Here is a 24,170-nt window from a genome sequence, read left to right on the forward strand (position 1 = left end):
TTCACAGGATGGAGGTGAGAGGAGTGCAGAGAGAGATGAAAGGAGGGAGAGAATTGGGAACACATGGAAGAAGGCAGGAAGCGCAAAGTGCAAAGTGGAGGCGTGGCTATAAACTGCACTGTGAAGGAATGCCAGTAGACCTTAGCCACGAGAAAGATTCATATAATGAGAAGAGGAAGGTATGAACAAAAATAAAAATCCAGATTCTATCCCTCCATCCATCTCTCCCTCCCCCTGGGAGAAAGGCAGGCATATGGTGTAGGCTTGGCAAACTTTCGCTTTGCATTGAAGACCACTGCGTTTTATGCTGTGTGTGTTTTCCAATAATTCTATCCATATGACAAGCAGCGCTTGCTAACTTGTTACAATATTGTTACAGCTGTGTCCAGCCATGGAAAAATACTAAGCGTAACCTGCTCAGTAACTCTAAGTCACTATAGATGCCTAAAATGTTATTTGATAAGACATATTTAAAAAACAATAGACAAAAAGATGGATGTGATATCGACAGGTATGATAAACGAATAAGGGTTAAGGTTAGGGTTTAGTTTTCAAAAATCAGAACTATAATATAGCTATTATAATAGCTCAGCCTTTAGCTACGGTTCATTTCACTATTCTTATATTCAATACTGTGACTGTCAATGAAATCGCTCCTTAAGATTTGAGCTTTAAGACATGTCTTGTGTGTGTCTGGCAAATATTAGACTATAAAAGAAAGTATTCTTTGCTGAACTTGGAATATTTTTAAAGGAAAGTCAGTTTTGGAGCTCCAGTCAAGAGAAGGCAATGAGGAAATATTAGTTACATAGCCAAACACTGACAGCTCACTAAAAAGTTAAGTCATTTAATTAAAAAGGCCTCTTGGAATAATAAAAATGTAGGAAATTGTTGGTAGTTGCTAAAAAAATTCAACCTTTGGAATGAGTTCCTTTCATGCATCTTTTGATTTGTTGAAATATTCTTTACTAGTTCTGCTAATTTTCCATCATTTTACCAGTGCAAAAATGTCAGTGTTGACCTACAAAAATGTTGACAAGCAAAAATCAGCATAAGACAAATAAATATGATAAAAAAACAACCTTAGAACTAATATTGTTGAAAATATTCCTATTTAATTTCTTCTAAATTCATTGCTGTGTTCACTGTTCATTCGTTTCTATCATGAAACTAGTAAAAACTCAAAATTAATCTACCACATGTCCCATTTGTGAAAGTAATTTTTGACAGTTTAGGTAAATACTGCCGTAATGTGAAGCTAAATATTTATAGAAGCACTGAAAGTCCAACACCTCTGCCTGTTAGAGGCTAAAATTTTGATCGATTTCTCTGAAGCTTTCAAAGCCAAATTAAGAGAGACTGACATTTCTCATTATAAGTGAGCTATAAGTGACACAATGCCACAATCAAAAGAACTGTACTTATACGTTAATATGTTGTTTGGGAATGTGGCAGATTGTGGTAGAGGAGAGAAAGAAGGAAAGGAACTAAGGAAGGAAGGAAGGAAGAGAAAAAATAAAGAAAGACATTACAGCAATAAATAAATAAATACAAATAAATATATTATTGAGTTTTCCCAATTCAAGATACCAAGACATTCACCTAATTTACAAAAACTGCTTGGAAATTGTTGCCTCATTTTTTTTCTAAGTAACAATTTTTTATTGTGTGCACATGCCGAAACGTAAATCTGTAATCTGTTTCAGAGTTGATCTATTGTACAAAGTGGATGCTCACACATGTCTTTCCCACATCATGTGGAAGAAGGAAGAAAGAGGAAGGAAATAAACGTGAGAAAAGAAGTGTGGATATAAAGACTGAGCAGTAAAGATTCTACGTTACAGTATATGTTCTCCAATGCATTTTTCTTGTAAGAACTGTGTGATTCTTTACCTGCATAAAATTCAGGACCATATACCGCTCCAACCACTGGATTCAGCTTCCAGCCTGCACAGGAGACACGCACACAAACACACAAACACAGACACACACACACACACACACACACACACACACACACACACACACACACACACACACACACACACACACACACACACACACACACACACACACACACACACACATACACAAACACACAACAGGGTGGATGTTAGCGTTTCAGACATCTATCTGTCTGGCGTTCCAAAACAAACCTTCACTACAGAATTACTATACTGTTATCTCTTCCAAGAATACCAGACTTTACCAATATATTTGTCCATCCAATAGGGAGTTATACTGTATGTCTTCAATATGTTGCATCAACATGCTAAATTTGAGGTTGTTGCTTTGTAGAATTTTGGAAATAACTTTTCTGGCTGATATTTATATCATGTGTGTTTCCATACAACATGCCTCACAGTTGCATTTAACATTTAGGAATTGCATTGACTGTTGGATACAACTGTGTCCTTTCTGATAGATATTCATTAAAAAAAAAAAAAAAATCACACATATACTCAATTAATATTTGAGACAATGACAATAGTGCTCTCTTGAATCTTTAAATATTGTGTCACATTCTTTTACCAGTAAACTTTTACAAATTTGGAACCAACTGGGGACTCTTCTTCTTCTTCTTCTTTTTCTTCTTCCTCTTCCATACATCGGTGTGTGTGTGTGTATTTGTGTAATTGCAGGTTTGGAGCCTGAGGACAGTGACGAATGGAATACCCTTCAGGGCTGGAAAACCCTTCAGGGCTGATTCTCTCTCTCTCTGCACCTTCAAACATGGTGTGTGTGTGTGTGTGTGTATGTGCCTGGCCATTTAATTCCCTCCCTTTTTCATCCATCCCCTCCTCCTCTTTCCTTCTTTTACTTTTCAATGTCTCCATCATTCTTTTCCTCTCCTTCCATCACTCTTCCATTCCATCCAAGGCCCTTCTCTCCCTCTTTACAAATGACTCCTGGCGCTTTTTATTGGCTCTTTTTATTTACCCATTCACTCTCTCGTCCATCTACCAAATACTCATCTTCCCCCTGCTTTAAATTCCCTTGTCCATCTCCAATCTTTCTCTTTCTCTGCTACCCCCTTTCCCCTTATTCTAGCAGGAAAAGATTTCACTTCGCTTTCTGCGAGATATTTCAAACCACTTCACCTGCCTCTCTGATAAATATTGATTTCATTAATCAAATGTGAACAACTCTTTTTGTGTGAAGACAGAATCTGGTGCCTGGCTTCCATTTGCAGCTTTTGGTTTCCTTTCAATTCAGAGTGCAAGCTCAATGGCTAGAATTGGATCATAGTTAATTGTTTCTTCTCACAAATATATAGATAAGATCTGTTGCTCCGTAATGTAGTCAGGTCTGATACTGGCAGTGAATGAAGTGATTGGCAAGAAAACTAGAGAGTTCGAACGACAGGTGAAAAAAGACTACGAGAAGAAAGCATTAGAATGGACGAAATTGAAGAAATGCAGCAATTAGAAGATATGCAAAGGAGCTTGGAAGATATGAAAATAAAGCAGAAGTCTCACCGTTTGTGTAAGGGTTTGCCACCTTTTTGTTGGTCATTACTCTGGCTGTGGCATTGTTGACCTGTCAGCAGATGGACAGAGATTAATGTGAGGGCAGACATGAACACACAGCCACACACACACACACACACACACACACACACACACACACACACACACACACACACACACACACACACACACACACACACACACACACACACACACACACACACACACACACACACACACACACACACATACTTTTATTCTATCTTTGTGAGAACAATCATTGACATTATGCGTACCCTAGCCCCTTGCCCTAACCTCAACCATCACAACAAAATGCCCAACCCCAATTCCCAATTGCTACCCTAATCCTAACCTAAACCTGATTCCAACCTGAACCCTAAAACCAAGTCTTAATCCTTAAACAGCCCTTTGAAGCCAAAATGTCCTAAATTTCCCAAAATGTCCTCACCCTGAAACTTCTATAACTCAAACTAGTCCTCACAAAGATAGAAGTACAAGTACACATACACACGCACACACACATGCGCACACACACACACACACACACACACACACACACACACACACACACACACACACACACACATATACAGACAAAGGAGCAACAACTGTGCATAGCGTCGATGATCCACATCATAACCACTATCCATGCCATGCTGGAATTTTATCATTTCAGCAAGTGAAGCAACATGCAGTGGGTCAAAGATCTAATGTTCAACAACATAACATTCAAGAACAAGTCCTCCAACTTAAATGACCATATTAGTCATTTGTCCTCGCCCTCTGATACCACCCATAGAAGCGTTTCCTGAAATAGCACCCCTACAGTGGCAGGAGATATGCCACAAATAAACTGTTAAAAATTACTGTTGAAAATTAAGTAACTATTTTTTTTTAATGATGTGACAATGCTATGGTAAAGGTTTGGTTAATCACAAAAACAAGCTGGTTAGGTTTAGGGAATGATCAAGGTTTAAGTTCAAATAAGTACTTTGTTAAGTTTAGAAGACATTCATCATTATGGTTACAATAATAACCACATGGTTAAGGTAATAGAACGATTTCTGATCACGGTTAAAAGAAACATTAACCGTCTGCAGGAAACTGGAAATGAACAATGGTCTCGTGTGTTAAAGTCCAATGTTTTGTTGATCCATCCATCCACCCTGACCTCCTCTGTACATGGACCTTGTTGCTATATAATAATAATGCCATTAGACAGCTTTGTCACTTGAACGTAAACATTTTGTTTTGGGTTATTTGCTGAAAAGACTGATGCTGTCACACATGACCACTGGATGTCGTTTAACAGTAAAACATAACTATGGGTCATTATAGGCCGCTTGGCCAAACAACCAATGGGGTCATTATTTTATGGGAGGACAGTCTCTTCCAGGTAATAAGCAAAACAATTTTAAAACTGGAATGAATGCACACAGACATTGCAGTTTGGGATGTTACACAAGATTTCAACAATTTCAATTTAAGATATAGAAAATGCTTGAAGTCAAGTTTTGGAGGTGTTCTTATTTCACAATGTAATATCTCAGAATAATCCATAAATGGTGGTAGTTCAACCTATATCCATCTTGTGTGCTCTTATACACACACTGCTGGAAATCCCCTTGCTAGTCAGCATTGTACTGCACATGACTTTCCCACTTTCCCAGTGAGTCTGATTTTGGTGATTCTCAGGTAAAAAAAAGACTGAGGTTGAAATTGGGCTACATTTGGCTGAAAAGTGACTTTGTTCAAAGGGCCTATTTGCAAAGCCACAAAATACGGTGAGAGTTGCCAAATGTTGCGTGGCTGCATTCTTCATGTGCAGCCACCGTTACATTAATTCGAATGCTATGCCTCCCAAATGTGAGGCTTCGAACACACACTTTATTTTACACATTTGTTGTTTGTTAATAACTTCACAATAGTGTCCAAAATAATTTTTACACAGGCCCTAAACAGAGTTAAACCTTCATGCAACTGTCTCTCAGAAATCACATTAACATACGATTAATTTTGCAATAGCAAATATCTTTTGGAGGAAAAGTAATACCACCCAGATTACATTTTCTATTAACATAATGAGGAAACAAATGTTAGTCAACATATTTGCCAAGTCACTAAAATGTCAATATGTGAGTATTTAAATTGTTTTCCGATAGTATTTGCTCTTGTAATACAATATCCACTACTAGTGACAATAGCATCATTCAACTTTTTCATTGTTCTATTTAGGTCAGAGCTCTTGGTTAAAGTGGTAATCTCTTAGATTTTCATTTTAATAAATGTCTGTTAAGTCCCAATCTATCCTCAAATGCACCTATGCCCCACTGACGAATGTACTGCAATATTTATATATTTGCAAAATGTGTACAGCAAATGTTGTATTAAGTTACTCTTAATGCAAACCATACATTTCCTACTGCTGCAGCTTCACATTAAAGGCATTTAATTGGCAAAACACAAGTTGACTATTATCATGAAGTCTTCTCAGCAAATGCAATGTGTTTGTCAGTGAGCTCAGCACTTACTGCTATTGTTCGTCAAAAATGTATCTACAAAACAAGACAATGGTCATTTTTGGACAAAAGAAGAGCAGCCACAGTGAGCTGTCAGATGAAGAGCTGCATGTGACAGGCTGCACACCTCCAACTTCTCAGCGAGGTAACTAACTCCCTTCACTGTGCCCTGCTGTTCGCAGGCTCATGCCATGTGCAGCATAAAATATGATCACAGCTGCTCCCAGAATGATGGAAAAACGCAAATTATTATTGACTTCAGAATTCTGTGACCTGTGGTATTAAACCGCATTTGCTGTTACCACCAGTAAATGCAGGTGTCGCCAAATCAACCAGGACTGAAATCTTCGAGATTGCCACTTTAAGGTTAAGAAAGATGCTAGTCTGGGTTAAATACTGAAAAAGTCAGAAATGTCTTGAGGTTTGAGAAACAATGTGTTTACTTTATTGACATTTAAACAAAACCAATGAATCTTTCTTCAACCTAAATTAAACGGATTTGACTGCCTAAACCTAACCACACACAGAACCCAGGTTTCGGGTGTCAAAATCCTGTGATTTGTACACCCACCATCCACCCCGACTCCAATCAAACGTGACCAGGAAACATAATGCAGGCAGCATTTACGATTCTTCAGAAATGTTAATGGAAAAAGTAGCAGTAATATATGAGGATAATTTCAAAGAGAGAGGGTTGCTGCATATGAGTTTATGGGTATGCCAGGTAAATAGTTGTCAAGTTAAAAAACTCTTCCATAGATGAACCCTAATGAGTTAAAATGGAAAAAAATGAGACGGGAAAAAACAGGACAGTGACTGAAACAGGATGGTGACATCACAATGGGACACTCACTGCTAAGGATTGAGGGCAACAAATTTTCACAAGGTGTAAGGCAAACTGGCAGATCACTGATTGTCATTTGGAAGGAGTTCATTTTAAACAAGGGGTGTTTAACTCAAATCAAAAACCACTGCACTGCAATGCACATGCCATAGACACAAACACACATGACAAAACCCATCATAAGCAAGGCAGAGTTCAACATTTATGCCAAAAACACTGCAACACACTCACATACCATTGATCTGTCTTTCTCTTTGTCACACACACTTACGGATCAGGGTTCGGCATGCAGTGTTCAAGGTGCAGCAGGCAGGTGGGAGAGAAGAAACGGATGTAGGAAGAGAAGGAAGGGAGGGAGTACTGCAGAAACATCAGGCAGGCAGAGAAAGGAAAGAGAGAGAGAGGGAGGAGGAGGAGGAGGGGAGCAAAAGAAGAAGAGGGGGTTCAGGAAGTAAGGAGAGACAGGAAAAGGAAGGCACCTCGATTTTTCGTCCTTCTACGATTGTACCATTTAGTTTCTCCCGTGCACGATCAGCATCTGCACTCGTTTCAAATGTTACAAACCCAAAGCCCTGCAGTGGCAAGGAAGTGGGGTTGAAAATTAAGTGACAAAGGAAAGAAGTCCAGAAATGAAATGATGAAACAAACGGTGAAAAGAAGAGAGAAGAAAAAGACACAAAGCAAAGATGAGAGAGCTGCAGGTCAGGAGGAGGCCTAGATCTAGAAGCAGAAGCCAGAGAGGCGTCAGGCTGGTTAGACAAACATGAGAAACAGAGCTGGAATTACAGTAGGGAAAGCTGGGAACACAGGACATCAAACCATGACAAGAGCTCTGATTATATATACAATAGGGTCCAAAACTCCGAGACTGGTCTCAGACTTTTGGACACCACTATACATTAAATTACATTATATATCTTAAATTACCACCTCTTCACAGTGTGTGTTCCTGTGTACATACTTTTTTATTCTCTGTTCCTTCTGGCACCACAGACTCTGCTGCACTTACAGTTACAGAAACAACTGGACCTACCTAAATCAGCAGATGAAATGAAAGCCTCCACACACACAATGGTGTTTTGGATGTGCATATGTTGGATATGTGTGTGTGTGTGTGTGTGAGAGAGTGCTTGTGTGTTTGCTGTTGCTCTGCTGGTGTGCAGAGGCCCTGTGGGAGAGCAGATGAGTGCCATACAATTACAATCTCCACAGGATCAGTCAGTCGTGACTCACTGAGCTCCAGGACACAAGCTTGCTCGTGACACCCAGTCTGCGTCTCAGACTGGGGCCTGGAGATGCAGCTCACTCATACAGCCCTTGAGTGGGTAAAACATGCTTTCAAACCCTGAACTGCAAAGCCTGGTCTATCTATGTCAATGAGCTTAAAGCAGGCAGAAAGGAAGAGCTGAAAATGTTATATTTTTATAGAGGCTTGGCAGTTGCTACACATCTATCAATTACAAATTAATCGATTTAAAAGGTGTATTGACAGATTGTATTTGTGCAAATAATGACTGAATATAAAACAATTACACTAGAGAAGAGATATATGTTTCTGTGTTGCCAATATACACTTGTATCTGAATCCCTCTTGTCTAGCACCACAACCATGGTAACAGTTGTTCAGAGACTGGTCTCAGCCATGACAGCTTCACTATGACCCCCGTCACTGTGGCCCATTAAGGTGGCATCTGCTGAGGCTGAGAGCTGAGGCCAAAGTGGAAGTGTAGCTCTTCTGATGGAAAGATGATGGTTACAAAAGTCACGTAGGCCTCTGGTTTCACAGCAGTGGTGCTCACTGATGACAATGCTATACTAGTCACAAGGTATATGACAGTGAAATACCATAAAAATAACTTGTGATATCATGTTAAAGTTAGAAACATCAAAAAGAATGTAGAACACGTGAAGCTCACTGTAGAGTCGCTAAGCCTTCTCAGATACGTTCTAAGTCCCTGTGCGGATATTGTAGGAATGTTCTATAATGCCTAAAATAAATAAAGTACACATGTGCCCCTGATTTCTTTTCAGTACTTGTTGATAGCATTTTCTAACCACACAATGCTTTCTTCTTTCATGCAGTCCTGTTCAACCATATGACATCCCCTGCTGCTTCCATGACAGAGAAATATGATTTGTATGCACATGGAAATGAAACTGGTTAGATAAGCCACGTAAGGAAACAAAATTTGACAGTGTAGTGATATGTAAATTTCCTAGTTTCCAGGTGATGGACGGAGCGTTCCTCCTTTGATGTTTTCGACTAAATGGGATTTGTTTGTTTGGCAGCTGATGGATTTCAGTAAAGTTCTCCACCTTAGCTTTCCTTTTTCAGTCTTGCACCACAAAACTAGGGACCTCAGACTGAACTGTCGTTTTCTACAGTCTGGTCACATTGCCCCCTGTACACTGTCTCATTGGGTTGGATTCCGGTGAACCCTGGAACTTGTTAAAGAACCAGTTCCCAGTGATCTGGTGTAATTATTTGTCCACTTTATATCTACATAACCTGCTCTAAATATTATCATTTAGTTCCTCCCTGTGTCCACAGGATCCACCTTTGTTGTGTTCTGGCTGCACTTCTACTCACTCATGAAACTTGTATCTGTTTCAGGACTGGAGTGTCTGTTTTGAATACGTGTTTGCAGCTTGTTAAGATGCTTTGTGGCTGTACTTGAATATGACAACCCATTGTGCCTCCAAAATTCTCTGTCATCACTCATTGTGAATGTCAGTATAGCTAATCTCACGGCACAGCTGCTGTCATTGACCAATATTATCACACCACCTCGTTGGTAGTGTGACTGCTGGTTAACATAGTAGTTTATTTATGTGCCATGATCATATCTCATACTGATTCCGACATCTAGCAACAGAAAGAGAAAAATATGTGAATGAGATCCACTGTATCATGAGTTTTGCTGTATTAATAATCACAGTATAGGCAATAAGAACAACATTGTCTCCCTCTCGCCTTCTCACTGTTTATTTCTTCTAACTGTCTCTCTCAAGAAGAACTAGTTTTGCTGTATATGTGTTAAGATAGTCAGTCGATCAAAAAAGAAATAAAGATAGTGGAGCAGGGAAAAGAGCTGGGTGTGAGATGCACACCTCACAGGTTGGACAAACACACGCCCTGGGTAGAATGACAGCAGCTGCGATGGAGCCGGAACGTGAACCTAATGCTTGCCGTGAAATGGCGTTTGACTTGTCCAGACAAACACTGTTGCTCCTGGTCTGCTTTGCCTCTGTTGAGTTTATGGTGTGGAGGCAAAGAATGAACTCCATTTGATATGCCTGGCAGACATACCTGTTGGACAAAGAGCCAATCCTTTTAGCTCGTGTATCGGGGGCCAGTCGTTGCACTGTAATTACTTCACCAGATAATGTGTGCAAAATGGTGTTTCCGATGCCGTGATCTTGTATGTCTATACAGTGGGGTCCAAAAGTCTGATACCACTTTCCCATTCTTAACACATAGGCCCGCCCTTGAGAGGGGAATTAGATTAAAATACATTTTACATTGTCCGATGGGAGCCACATTCTTCCCTCCGACATTCTGTTGCCACGTATGGGTACGTTCACTGCTCGTCACCCTAATGCAGATGGTCTGCTCTCTTTTCATGTGTAAATAATTCTGTTCTAAGGTGTTCTAAGGAATGGGATGTGACCAGACAAGCAATGAATGTAAGATGTGTCAAAGGAGAAAGTGTGCTTATGGAAAGAAACAGTCGGTGGGTTTCCAGGACAGGGTGCTGACTGCTATCTTGGTAACTACATGTCTTCTGTGTGACCTTTGAATGATCATGCTAAATCAAAAGCTGGTTATTCTATGAACCTGACAACCAAAAATGTTCGTTTATGCTTTTTGCAGTTAAATAACCAGTAACCACTAACCACTTTGTTGTTATTTCCTGGGTTCTAGCATGAAGATACTGTAAGCCATTAAGATGAAAAATATTAGCGTATGTTACATAGATTGGTGATAAATCAAAATGAAAAACTGTCCGGAAGTTTCCTAGTAAGCTGTTGTCAAGTATGCTAAGCCTCCACAACAGCTTCAGTGGTCCATATAATAGATTCTCCAAGTGTGTGGATGAACAGAATTCTTCCAAAAGATACTCCCTCGTGTGTTTTGATGATGGTGATGGAGAGCACTGTTTAATATGTTGCTCCAAACTCTCCCATAGGTGTTCAGTGGGACTGCATTCTGAAGGCCATAGCATATGATTCACATCATTGTCATCATCATCAAAACATTCATACAAGGGACCCTTTCTCTCTACGTGGAAGCCTCACATCCATAATTTTTTCACTTCTTTATTTAGATTTTTTTTCTTTCATTTGCCTCCTGTCTGTATCATGGGGAAGGAGTGATTTAAAATTGATGAGTAAATTTCTTATAAGGCTTTGGCAATAGGCATATTGTAATAGGTAGAGAGAAAAAAATCATTTTGCAAGTGTAATCTGCTATTCCTTTTATTTGTCTGCAGGGCTAAATACTATCCGTAGGCTTTTACCATGATGTTTTTGCCCCATATCACTGGAGATCACCCGTCAGTGAAACAGTTTGAGCAGTACCATGACATCCCGAATATTCTTTTTATGAAGCCTTGGTTTCTGATGGGGGCACACTTGCTGTCTGCTCAGTTATGGTGGCTATCTATGGTGCTCTTTCCACATGAAAAGGTACCTGCAAGGATGGGTCACCAACTATTTGTAAATCCATTACAAAGTTTATATAGTTTTTATTAGCTAGATCTAGTTTCAAAGTAATGATTTGTTAAATATTAATAACAAAGTAAAAGATAAACTTGAAATTTAAGAAAAATGAATATATATATATATATATATATATATATATATATATATATATATATGTACACACCATTACAACTACGCTAAATTTGAATTTACAAAGAGCTGCTGCAATCAGCTCCAGAGCAGTAAATGTAAAAACTTCATGAAATGGCTAGAGGGTGAATCACTGTTGTTGTATTTTGTGATATTAAAAATATATATATAAATATATTCTATATGAAAATAAGGCAGTTGTGTTTTAAAATGACCTAAGTTCCATTTTATCTGTGTGTTTTGAGATTCGAAACTGTCCTGGATTCTAGCTGGGTGGAGTATATTAGTGAACTGTTTGTGCTTACTTTTTAGCTCTCTAGGTTGTGAAGCTAACCAGGCAAGACAGTGTGTGTTTGCAGACTAAGTGAATCCTAATGTCAGCGTTAAGATAAGTGGGAGCGATTCACTGTATGTCACAATGTATGACAGTTTGGTAAGGTGTGAAAGCTGCCTGGAGGCAAGTGTCACCGAGAGGTCCATAATTACTATTAGACGGAGGAAAAGAGAGCTGTGAAGACAGTGAGAGGAGTGGAGGACTACAATGGAAAAGGAGGCCAGGGGACATATACAGTCAGCTAGAAATTGTCTGTGTGAGAGAGTGTTCATCAATGTGTGGTTACAGTGCACTTACCTTGGAGCCTCGTTCGTTAAAAATAATCTCCACGTCTAAAATCTTGCCAAATTGCTGTGGAAGACAGGGAAAAGGAAGGCAAGGGATGAGGAAAAAGGCAGAAAGAGGTAGGCAATAATTAGAACATAGTGACCTGCACTGTTCTCTCCTCCTCTAAAATAATAATTTAAAAAAACTTAGTCAGTAAACCCAAACTTAAAAAACGCCACACAGCTCCATAATTGAACGCCCTCCCCCTCACTACTAAAAAGGTCAAGCAGTCAATACTCTGAATTAACAAACTCCTCTTCTACAATGAGATAAATAAAATATCCATTTACTCTTAATACTGTTTAATGCTGTGTTTGCTCTCTTGTGGTAATAAAGAGGTGTGTGTATTTGTACTTGGGATTGGGGCTATGCAGTGTTAATGAACATTACGATGGGGGATGCTGATGCTATAACAGTGCAATGCCTCAGCATGCACCGCTGATCTTAATGATTCCCATCATCCTGCCCCCCCCCCAACAAAAAAAGAGAAGTGCAGGAATTTTTCTAGTGGAGGCAAAGCCCCTCTTATTTAGAACAGGAAATGGGGTGTAGGAGGTAGAGGGAAAGAGAGTTAAGGGATAGCCAGTAAACCATAAGTTTTGTTTTTTTTGCTCACATTGCAGACCATCATAGTAATTACCTGCCAAATCCCTCTCTCACCAGTCTAACCACGCAGTTCGTACCTATAGGTTCTCTCGTGATCTAGCTCTTAACGGTCTTGATTGGCTCCATGCTTCACTTTAATTGGCTAATTACATAGGATGAGACTTGGTGCTAGTCACTGTCCTTCCAGCCCATTGATGCCGGTGGTGAACGTCTGGCGGTCATACTTGCGGTTTTAAATAGGATAAGACATGGCCTTATGGCTTTAAAATGTGGTAAACACTCCAGCAGCTGCTGCAGGGAGAACCTTTGTTTTTGCCTTATTATAGTAGACATATGGAAATACACAAAAATAGGATTAAGCTGATTTATAGGCGTTTTATCACACATGGTCCGTCAACATGGTCTACCTCTGACACCATAGAGGTTGCTCCCTAACAATATCTATGGTGTATTTTCTTAAGATGTTGTATATTTTTTATATCAGGTGTAAACAAACAAACAACAAACAAACAAGAAAAAAAACATTGCTATAGACAGCTTTTACTGACTGTAATACTTTACTGTAATACTTCAAAGTAGTCCAACATGGGACAGGACCCAAATTATTTACCGTACACATTTAAAGTCATATCATGCTCGCTTTGTAAATCAAGAAAACGTAAGCTGTTATAGCTGACAAAGCACAGTACATTAAAAAATCTTAAAGCAAATATGGAAAACACTTCTCTGCAACATTTGACCAAACTTTAGGTTGAAATTACATTAAAGAATAACTTGAAAGCAGGCTAAAAAATTCAGTATTTTTAACGGTCCTCTATGACTGAAAGGTCTGTTCCAACTCACCTTTTGTGATTGATTGCCCCGCCCTAATTAATTTTACCTGTGTCCTATTGCCTTCCCCTCACTAATGTATTTAATTCTCTGTGTTCTCTTCACTCCATGTGGGCTCGTCTGTATTCGCTCCCTTGTGTTTCTTTGTGGGTTTTTCTACCTAAGTTGGATTGGCAGTTTTGTTCCTGGTTTTGCTCCTAAATTTTCCTTGTTTATTTTCCTACCGCCTGAATTCCTGTCTGCCATCTTGTTCACCTGTATTACTGTAAGTTCATTTCACTCAATAAATAGTCACCTCACTCACTTCAGCCTGCTTCCGTTTGTATCTGCATTTGCATCTAGAAAAGATGGAATGTTACATAGGCCTTGTTGGAAACAAACCTTCAGTTTTGTCAAACTTATTTCAAAGAGAAATCAAGGGTGATCGGTCAACTCTGTGTTGTCCGTACACATCTGTCACAGTTTTTAGACCCACTTCCTGCTTCAACTTAAAGCTATTTACTGTAGTTGTGTGCAATGAGGGATTATTATCGAAATTTAGGGTATACTCACTTTCAGGATATGTGACCTCCAAATAAAGTAGTTTTGATAAAATGTTGGTTTGTTTCAAACCTGTCTGACCTTATGATGCTTGTCCTGTCTGACTTGTCCCCAGATCTCAGCTATTTAAATGGTGGATACAATGTTTTCATGTTGATATAAATAAGGGACAAAATGATGGAAATAAAATAGCCTGGAATTATTGTTTAATACAAAATTTACAAGAGAGGCCTCTCTTAAATACAGACCAACTTTACTGTATTCAGAGGTTTTGTGATGTAGAGCAGTTTGGAAGCCATGGTTACCCCCTGTTTTCTCAGTTGATGGACTGACTATGGCCAGACTTGAAATACAGTACATGAAGTAAGTCTATTTAAGTATAGTGACAAGAAAAACTATGTGAATCCTTTGGAATTGACTGATTTTGCTGACTGGTAAATGGACTGCACTTATAAAGCACTTTCTAGTCTTATCGACCACTCAAATTGCTTTACACTACTGCCACATTCACACACACATTCAAACAGCGGCCTTTTCCACGCATAGACTCACACACCGATGATACATTGGGGTAACTTGGGGTTCAGTATCTTGCCCAAGGACACTTCAACATGTGGACTGGAGGAGTCGGGGATCGAACTACAAACCTTCCGGTGGGTGGACGACCCGCTCTACCTCCTTAGCTACAGCCGTCCCTGAATAAATTGGTCATTGAATGTGAACTGATCTTCATCTAAGTCACAAGTATAGACAATTTCTTTTGTGTTTAATGGAACTCATGCATTAAACATTCACAGTACTGGTGGGTGGGGAAAAAATAAGTGAACCCTTTGATTAAGTAACTGGTTGAACCATTGGCAGCAATAACCTCAAACAATCACTTCCAGTAGCTTTGGATTAGACATGCACAATGTTCCGGAGGAATTTTGGACCATTCTTCCTCACAAAACTGCTCCAGCTCAGCCATATGTCTGGGCTGAACGGCTCATTCCAAAGCATCTCTTTTAGGTTAAGGTCTGGTCTCTGCTTGGGCGACTCCAGTTGAAGTTATCTTGGAGTAGACTTACTTCAATGTTTAGGGTCATTGTCCTGCTGCATCACCCAACTTCTACTGAGCTTCTGTTGGTGTACAGCCCCCCTGCATTATCCTGTAAGATACCTTGAGAAGCTTGGGAGTTCATTTTCCCTTTGATGTTGGCGAGCTGTCCAGGCCCAGAGGCACAAAGCAGCCCCAAATCAAGAAGCTCTGTCTACCGTACTTCACCTTTGGGATGTTTCTGTGTTAGTACACAGTCACCGCTTTTACATCATGCATAGTGCTACATGTTCCTTTTCAAACAGTTCAGCCTTAGTTTCATCAGTCCACAAAACATTTTCCCACTGGTGTTGTGGAGTGTCAAGATGCTCTTTGGTAAACTTTAGCACACTGATTTTTTTTTTTTTTTGAGAGAGTCATTATCTGCAGTGTCCTGCCATGGACACCATGCCCCCTGTTTTGGTGCGTGGTTGCATGGGATGCTTTTTTACCTCATTGAGCTTGCAGCATTGCGCCTTTGGAGTCATCTTGGTCATCTTAGATGGGCACCCACCGTTGGGGAAAGCAGCCAAAGTATTATATCCTGATATATAGTGATGAATATCTAAACCCTGAGACTACTTTGTGACCCTTTCCAGCTTTATATAAATCAACAATTCCTGACCATAGGTTTTCTGAAATCTCTTTTTTTTTGTGGGACATGGTTCACATCAGCAGATGCTTCTTGTGAACAGCAAACTCAAAATGTTTTATATAAATCAAAGTAACTCTAACCCACACCTCCAGTCTTGTTTCATTGATTTGACTCCACGTTGTGCTAACTCCTGACTCCAATTACCTTTTGTTGATATCATTGTTGATGCCTACAGTGTGAATGTTTGAATAATGTATTCAATTTTGACAAGAACAATACAATCATTTGTGTATTACTAATTAAAATTGATGTGTTTCTACATAATTGTAACATAGATGAAGATTTGACCATATTTTAAGACAAATTTGTACAGAAATGCAAAGGGTTCACTTGCCACTGGATATATATATATCTGTTGATACCTGCTTCATCCTGCATTATCTAGAGACCACCTCAAAGAATATAAATAATGCAATAACTAAATTACATTGGCTTTAAAAACCTTTTTTGTGTTCATACAACACTTGTTTGCTTATAATAATCTGATTATTCCTCATAAAATACACACTTCCTTAATAGTCTGAGGTCAGACTAAAAGATAGAGGCCTTCCAGGCCTGGTTGAAGACTAAATTACTGGCAATGAGGGAAATATGAGGACAGACACATACACACTTCCTTGTTTTACTGTATTTGAGGGGACCTTTCATTGACATAATGTATTCCCTAGACCCTCACCCTAACCTTAACCATAACAACTGAATGCGTAATAATTACCCTAATCTAAACGTAATTCTAACCCTAGAACCAAGTCTTTACCATTATACAGCCAATTAAACTTCTGAGGTCCAGCATTTTGGTCCCCACTAAGCTGTTTTCAATCCCCATGAATATTGTAAATCACATTTTCAGCTCTCAGATTTTGGTCCTTTTTAATTTCTGTATCATTGCAATTATGTTTTTTTTGTTTGTTTTTGCAAGAAAGAGAAAAATTAAGTCCCTTTTTCTATTTTATATCTGTCACTTTTGAAAATACAAAGTCGGGCTGTTCTTTTTTGAATAAAAAAATAATCATTTACATTTCCGTTTTTGTTTTTTCTGCTTTTTCACAGACAATAACACTCAGACCACTGAATTAATTTTTAACTATATGTTATTTCCAAATTAACTCAAATTAGTGTAAAATAAAAATTTCCAGCTCCAGTATAAATAAATATCACTATCAAAAACGAAGATCAATGGTAGCTCAGTTTGAGCATGTGCTGTATGAGCAGCTGGGATGAACCCATGGCTATGTGAACTAACCTTGCCAGACAGTATGGTAATGCTGCCTCAGCCTTGCGCTCCTCATAACTAGACCTTGAATCAAGTAGGTTATTTCAATAAATAAATAAACATGGAGGAGGCAGCAGAGCAACGGGAAGGTCACAGCCCCAGCATCAGCCCTGAAGATGAAAGTCCACCCAGCAAAACATGTGTCAGATCATACACATAATTTGCATATGCATACATGTTACAGATTTACATGTGTGTCGCAGATCAACACGGAATCTACTTATGTGTTTTAGCCCACATATATGGACACACTGATCAGAGTCAAAAGAAGTGCCCTGCAGAAAGAAGAAAACTTAAGAAGGATTGTTGTTGATTTCATTATAATAAAAGAAAAAAACGCTCAAATTGAGACAGCTGAACTTATTAAAGAAAGATTAGATTTTTAAACGAGTAAAAGATTTAATGGCTTGTTTCCTTGCTTTGTTGTTTCCTGTTTGTGTGTGTGAGGTTGGGACTGCAGGAGGCACGGATCAGAGCTCTCTTTCTATGCCTGCTTCTCTCTCCATTGCTTTCTCTTTTTCTGTCTCCGTCTGGGTTTCTAAAATATGATTCATTGTTGTAGATTAACCCATCAAACAAAATATACACACCAGCCACTATATTAAATGCTGCTTACATGTTAATGCTTCAGTAATAATAGTACAGTAATACATTGAGCTGCCTTAATACATATAAATGGGTCGGACTAAGTATTAGAAACACCTCTTATATATTAGAATTCAACAGCAGCACAAACTACATCCCTCAAAATGATCCTAAAGTTGACTCAGCACCTTTCTAAAACAGTTTAAACAAAACAGAAAATTAGAACCTTGAATATAGAATTCACTGCAGGCTTTTTGGGTTAGATTCCATTATGTTTTGCTAGGAATACCTAATAAACCAACCCTGTGTCCAAGAAATTATAAATATACATGGCCAAATTGTCCTGGACTATGGTAACGGGCAACATTTTTTGGAGTGAATGAAGCGCTACATTTATGTGCCACGGAGAAATTGCAGGGAAGTGGTCGGCATCATGATTCCTGTCTCAGTCCTGTCTATTTTGGCCACTCTGCATCTGTCTCCTGCCATACTCCACCCACCCACCAGAGGTCCTTGGACTTTCCTCCTGTTCCCAGATCCACCTGCTGACCTGTTTCCCCTTCCCAATCTCGGTAACTTCCCTGCCTACCTACACACTTGTTTGTTGTTTCCCTAATTTTTCTCCCCTGTATTTATACCAGCCCTTTTCCCCCAGTTAGATGCCAGATCATTGTTCATGTCTCAGTTTGTCTCAGTGTGTCTCCCTTTGTGTTGTTCATGCAATGGATTTGCTCCTGCTACCTTGTCTGCTGCCTTTGTTTTGCAACCTGTTTTCTGCTACCTGCCTGCCAGCCTGTAAGCCTAGGCAGTACCACCCTGCCTGTGTGTCTGCGCTTGGGTCCTCCCTACCTGTGCTCCTACCACACAGGTAGTTAGGTTTACGTAATGAAATAACTTTGCTTAAGGTGAGAAAAAGATTGAGGTTTCAGTTAAATGTCAATAAACATGTTTTGTCTCAAGTCATTGCACACTTTTTCTGTATAAAACCAGACCAGCACCTTCCATAACCTTAACTAAGTGCTGTGAGTACCTAAAAATAACCATTAAAATTGACAATGCTGTAGTCAGTACAAGTTGGTTATTGTACTGCAAGATCGGATATTTTTGCAGAAAACAAATGAAATATGTTGTCAGTGAACATTATTCTGATACATTCAGTATCAGCATTTCTGTGACTTGTCAGATATGTTATGAACATTTCCTCATGTTAATAGATAATTAGTTGTGTATATAAACATCATTTCTAGGACACAGGGTTGAATAAACTGACAAATTAAGTTTGTGACCTTTCATGGAGAAAGTTCTCAGTGCTACCACCTGTATGATTCTTGAGTGTGTGAAAGACTTTAGTGTAATATTATTCACAAAATCATAATTTAGTTATTAAGTGAAACATTTTGCTGATGATTTGCGAGATTTTGCGAGATGTGTCATCAATTGAATTTCTAGAAACATGTATAAGGCACAGCAGCTCCAGTATTATAGAACAAAAAACAAACAAAACAAACAAAAAACCCCCACATAGAATCTTGAATTTCCTCTCGTTTCTCTAGGGGAAAAAAAAGATTTCCATAATCATTTAACCATGGATGAATTATGAGACAACGGGCTCCTGGGCACAGACATACAAAAGTCCCCCCACCCCTTCTACATAGGAGATAAAGAGACACAAAATGACTAAAAACAATCCAGCACGAGTCATCTGTAGTCAGTTTTTGTCTCTTTGCAGTTATTTTGCATCTCTTTGTGGTCATTTTGTCTCTCTTAGCAGTCGTTTTGTCTGATTGGTCCTCCAACAAGAAATGTTAACTTCTGTCATTTCAAACAGAGCCTCTGGCCTAGGACCCCTTTGGGTCCCTGGGTCTATGCTCAGTATGCCCATTAGGTAATGTTTCCATGCATTTAACTGATTTCCTCTTAAGGATTTGTTAAGAAAAAATAAATAATTACAGTGTTTTTTTTAAACAATTGCTAACTCACATTATTCTACATTGTCTTCATTTTTTAAAAGTCTTCCCACAAACACTTATTTAGACATTCAGAATGCACTAATGGAACCAATACACTTCATATACATCTCAGGATCAACTCTGGAACCATTACACTAACATCTGTCTTCCAAAAAGAAAACCTTGTCACTCAGAACACACTGACCAAAAAAAACAAACAAAAAACCCCCACTAATTTTAGTTTTTAAAAAATTGTTTTTAGATATACTAGATGTAGCACAGTGTATTGAATTACAGAGTAATTTACCGTAATTTGGTGTTATATTTTGTATTTTGAAAATAAATAACACATTTTACAGGAGTATTGTAAGCGTGAAAACATTGACTGGAAATAGAGTTTTGGTGGTGGTTAAGACTGAGTTAGAAAACAGTTCATGAATTTTGAAAGATGTGGTCATTGAATGCATTTGTGTCAAAGCAATGAAAAGTTATTTGGAGTTTAGTCAACAATGACTGCTGTTGTGCTGACTGTGTGAAGAGTTTTGAAAAAGTGAACTCAGTATAGAGACATGTGAGTTAGCAATTGTACCAACCTGTTTTTCACTGTGGCCATGTATGCACCTGTATTTGTGCATTTACGTGTATAAGAGTTCATTTTATCACCAGGTGTGTACTTCTGATCAGATCATCAAGAATTAGAGCAAATGATAGTGCTCCTCCACTAAGGCTAATGAGTGGGATGAAATGTAGTTTTAATTGATGTCCACAATGGCTGTGTTATTTCATTAGAACAATGGGTCAAGGGGTAGGATATACAATATTAGGCGGCAGGTGAACAGTCAGTTCTTGAAGTTGATATTTTGGAAGCCTAAAGATCTTAGCAACTTTGACAAGGGCTAAATTGTGATGGCTAGATGACTGGCATTTCTGAAATGGCAGGTCGTGAGGGGTGTTCCCGGTATACATTGGTTAGTACCTACAAAAAGTGGTCCGAGGAAGGACAACCGGTGACAGGGTCATGGGCTTCCAAGGCTCACTGATTTGATGCCACGCTGCAAAAATTGGTAATTTTTTTTGAAATGCTTTGAGGAACATGACAGAGTTCAAGGTGTTGACTTGCCTTCCAAATTCCCCAGATTTCAATCTGTGGGATGTGCTGGAAAAACCATTCTGATCCATGGAGAACCCACCTCAAAATGTTCAGGATCTGATCTGATCCGATCCTTACGTCTTGGTGCCCCCTTTTCTATACATATGGCGCTTTCTACACACACACACTCATGCACCAATGATACATTGGGGGCAATTTGGGGTTCAGTATCTTGCCCAAGGACACTTCGAAATGCGGACTGTAGGAGCCAGGGATCGAAACCACCAACCTTTTGGTTAGTGGACTACCCACCCTACCTCCAGAGCCACTTCGCTCATTTACAGTTGAACCAAAGACAAACAAGACCAAAACGTCAGTTTAGTCAGTTGCAAGTAACATGTTTATTGTAGTCATCATCCCACCACACTAGAGGTTTTGCCAGCAAAGACAATAAAAATATAATTGCTGACCATGTAGCTTTAACCAGACATGAAGATGTGACTGCTTGTTCTTGTATACCATTTAACATGAGTATACACCAATTCACTACTTTTGCTGTTGAGTTAATATAGTCTTGCAAGTTTTCTAAACATGAGGACCTGCTCATGAGGACATGAGGATGTTTCCTTCAGGTTGTTTGTTAGTCTGTCTCTCAATACTTCCTGACTTCCCTACCATGTCTGTGGCTCTCAGCCCCAAGCCCATTGGTTTTACTACTGAAAACATAAACCAAGAGTTTTTTATATATATATATATATATATATATATATATATCATTTTTAAAAAATGCTCCATAATTTCTTAAAACAGATGGGCACTGTAGTTGTTAATAAACCGTACTCAAACAGGTGAAAATAGTGTACTTGTTGTGGACTATTTTCATTGGGGAATTAATCTACATTTGGTAATCTAGTGAGTATTTCTGGCAGCAGAATGGTCTGTGTGGGATTGAGTCAAAATAAACTACAGTGTGTGTTTGTGTGTGTTTTTATGGTAATGTCAGGACATGACACCCAGTGCAATGGTGGAGCTCATACTGTGTTTAATAGTTTTTGGCACAGTGTAATAAGATATATCGAGGCTCTGGACACAGACACAAAATAGTTTTTGGTCTTTTTTATGGGATGTGTTGAGAATAGTAGAAATCTAAATTATCAGCAGTTTTACCCTGTCTGTATACAGAAAGCATTTCAGACACGTATTTAGTTGATCATCTTACATATGTCTGATGTAACAGATGGGCTAGTATTTGAATCAATTTAGCTGTCTACACAGGCAGTGTAATGGCTTGCATTTTACTTGCTGTATATGCCTGTAAACGCGACCCAAAGTGAATTTCTTTACACTTTTCCTGTGTTTTACACACATAACTACAGTGATTGTGCTTTGTGCCCTTCCAAGGTACGAGTGAGCGACAGCTCAGTACTATGCCTGAACACCTATAGCCACTCAGAGCAGTGGAGCATCTGCTGGTGCTCCGCTAATGTGCTGCTCACGCTACACCTTCTGTGTAGACATGGTGTTATTTCTTAAAGAGTAATCTAACACCTCCTGAAAAAGCTTGTTTTGCTGACCTCCAGTGGTTTAGCTTGTTGCAGTGATGTGGAAGTATACTCCAGGGTGTGTCTGTACACCATGACACTGCTATTGGGTGTGGTTGCAGGCTCAGCACAGCGCACTTCTGACCACGGCCAACCAAACCCATCAGTGATCCTAAGTGTAGCCAGGGGTAAAAGAGACTCAAAACGTTCAATCGGAGAGGGCAGTGAAACATGGCTTTTCAGCCTGCTGTTAAGTTACTCCTTAAACGAAAAAAATGCTCTAACGTTCAAATGCACTTGTCCAAATATGTGTGATGTAAACCCAGTTTAGGAGCAATGCCCACTCATATTGCAAATATCAATAGCACAACAAAAAACACAAACTGTAACAAAATGGTAAGTTCCTGTAATTTGTCTACATAGAATGTTGAAGATGGTTGAGTAGGTAGGGTGGCTGAAGAACTATTGTAATCTCCTACCAGCTGCTTTTGTGTATTATGTGTTTATTATTATTCATACTTTCATTATTATTATTTACTCATTACTTTACATTTATATAAAATGTATTCCTACATTTTACTGTTATAAGATTCTTGGTATGTTTACTACAAATTATATGAAAATTATTTCTCTTTAATGGATTGGAACACAAAAGTATTGTTATTGACTAGTGGTACAGTATGTGCCTCTGTGTTGGTTTGAAATTTTATGTATCATATACACCAGAGATCCTGGTAGCATGTTTCCACCAGTCACTGTTTTTTTTTTTTTTTTTTAATTCTCCCTTTTCCTTCATCTATCTCTATTCTGGTGTTTGGTCTCTGATGGCAGTTGTTTCCATTAGTCCAAATTAGTGCTATTTTCCAGCGGAGACAGAGAAGTTTATATCAGCCTCAGTGAGCTTACAAAGGCTGTGTGGTTCTCTCACACATGAAGCCTGGGTTTTTCACACACTGTCTGGGAAAGCTGGCTAGTTTAAACCCAGCTCAAATGAGCCTGATGAATCAAACTGATGTGTATGTCTGCATGCTATCAGAATGAAACTGTTTAGGATGAATACAGAACCTAATATAACATGCCTGACTTTGTTTTAGATAATAATAATAATAATAATAATAATAATAATAATAATAATAATAATAATAATAATAATAATAATAATAATAATAATAATAATATAATTAGTTGGTAACTTTCAAAGGAATTCAGAAAAAAACAAAACATTAATTTACAAAAGATATATATATGGAACAGATTTATGTGAGTGTGAGTGTTGGCCAGCCAAATTGGGTTAAGTTTCTGTGTAAAATACAGAATATGGATATTATTATTTAATACGTAAAAATATTATGTTTTTTCCGAATTTTAACTTTGATTTTTGTTTATTTAGACATGAACTTTCATTACATGACATTCATATCATAGAGAAATACTTAAAATTTTAAACCAAGGGCTTTAGGGGCTTTAAGGAAAAGTAGCAGTACTACAGTATGAAAACACTGCATTGCAACTACAAATTTTACATTCAAAAATGTACTTAAAATATATATAAGTACTTTTGGGAAATTTCCCTAAAGAAAAAAAGTAAAAATACTCACCATGCATTCAGAATGTACCCTGTGAGTGTTGTTTCATGTATAATACTGATGGTTTATT

At 38.5% G+C, this 24,170-nt stretch overlaps 1 protein-coding gene across 2 annotated transcripts in view; it reads right to left on the reverse strand.

Moving 5' to 3' along the window:
- rbfox3a (RNA binding fox-1 homolog 3a) overlaps positions 1–24,170 on the reverse strand; it is an 86,181-nt gene that overhangs the window by 21,363 nt on the left and 40,648 nt on the right. For both annotated transcript variants that reach the window (XM_040134843.1, XM_040134842.1), the window contains exons 3-6: positions 12,340–12,393; positions 7,334–7,426; positions 3,480–3,540; positions 1,894–1,947 (exon numbers count right to left, since the gene is read on the reverse strand). In XM_040134843.1, coding sequence (XP_039990777.1) covers positions 1,894–1,947; positions 3,480–3,540; positions 7,334–7,426; positions 12,340–12,393 — 262 coding nt within the window. The remainder of the gene's footprint in view (positions 1–1,893; positions 1,948–3,479; positions 3,541–7,333; positions 7,427–12,339; positions 12,394–24,170) is intronic.

This window comes from Xiphias gladius, chromosome 9 (assembly GCF_016859285.1).
Source record: "Xiphias gladius isolate SHS-SW01 ecotype Sanya breed wild chromosome 9, ASM1685928v1, whole genome shotgun sequence".
Taxonomy (NCBI): Eukaryota; Metazoa; Chordata; class Actinopteri; order Istiophoriformes; family Xiphiidae; genus Xiphias; species Xiphias gladius.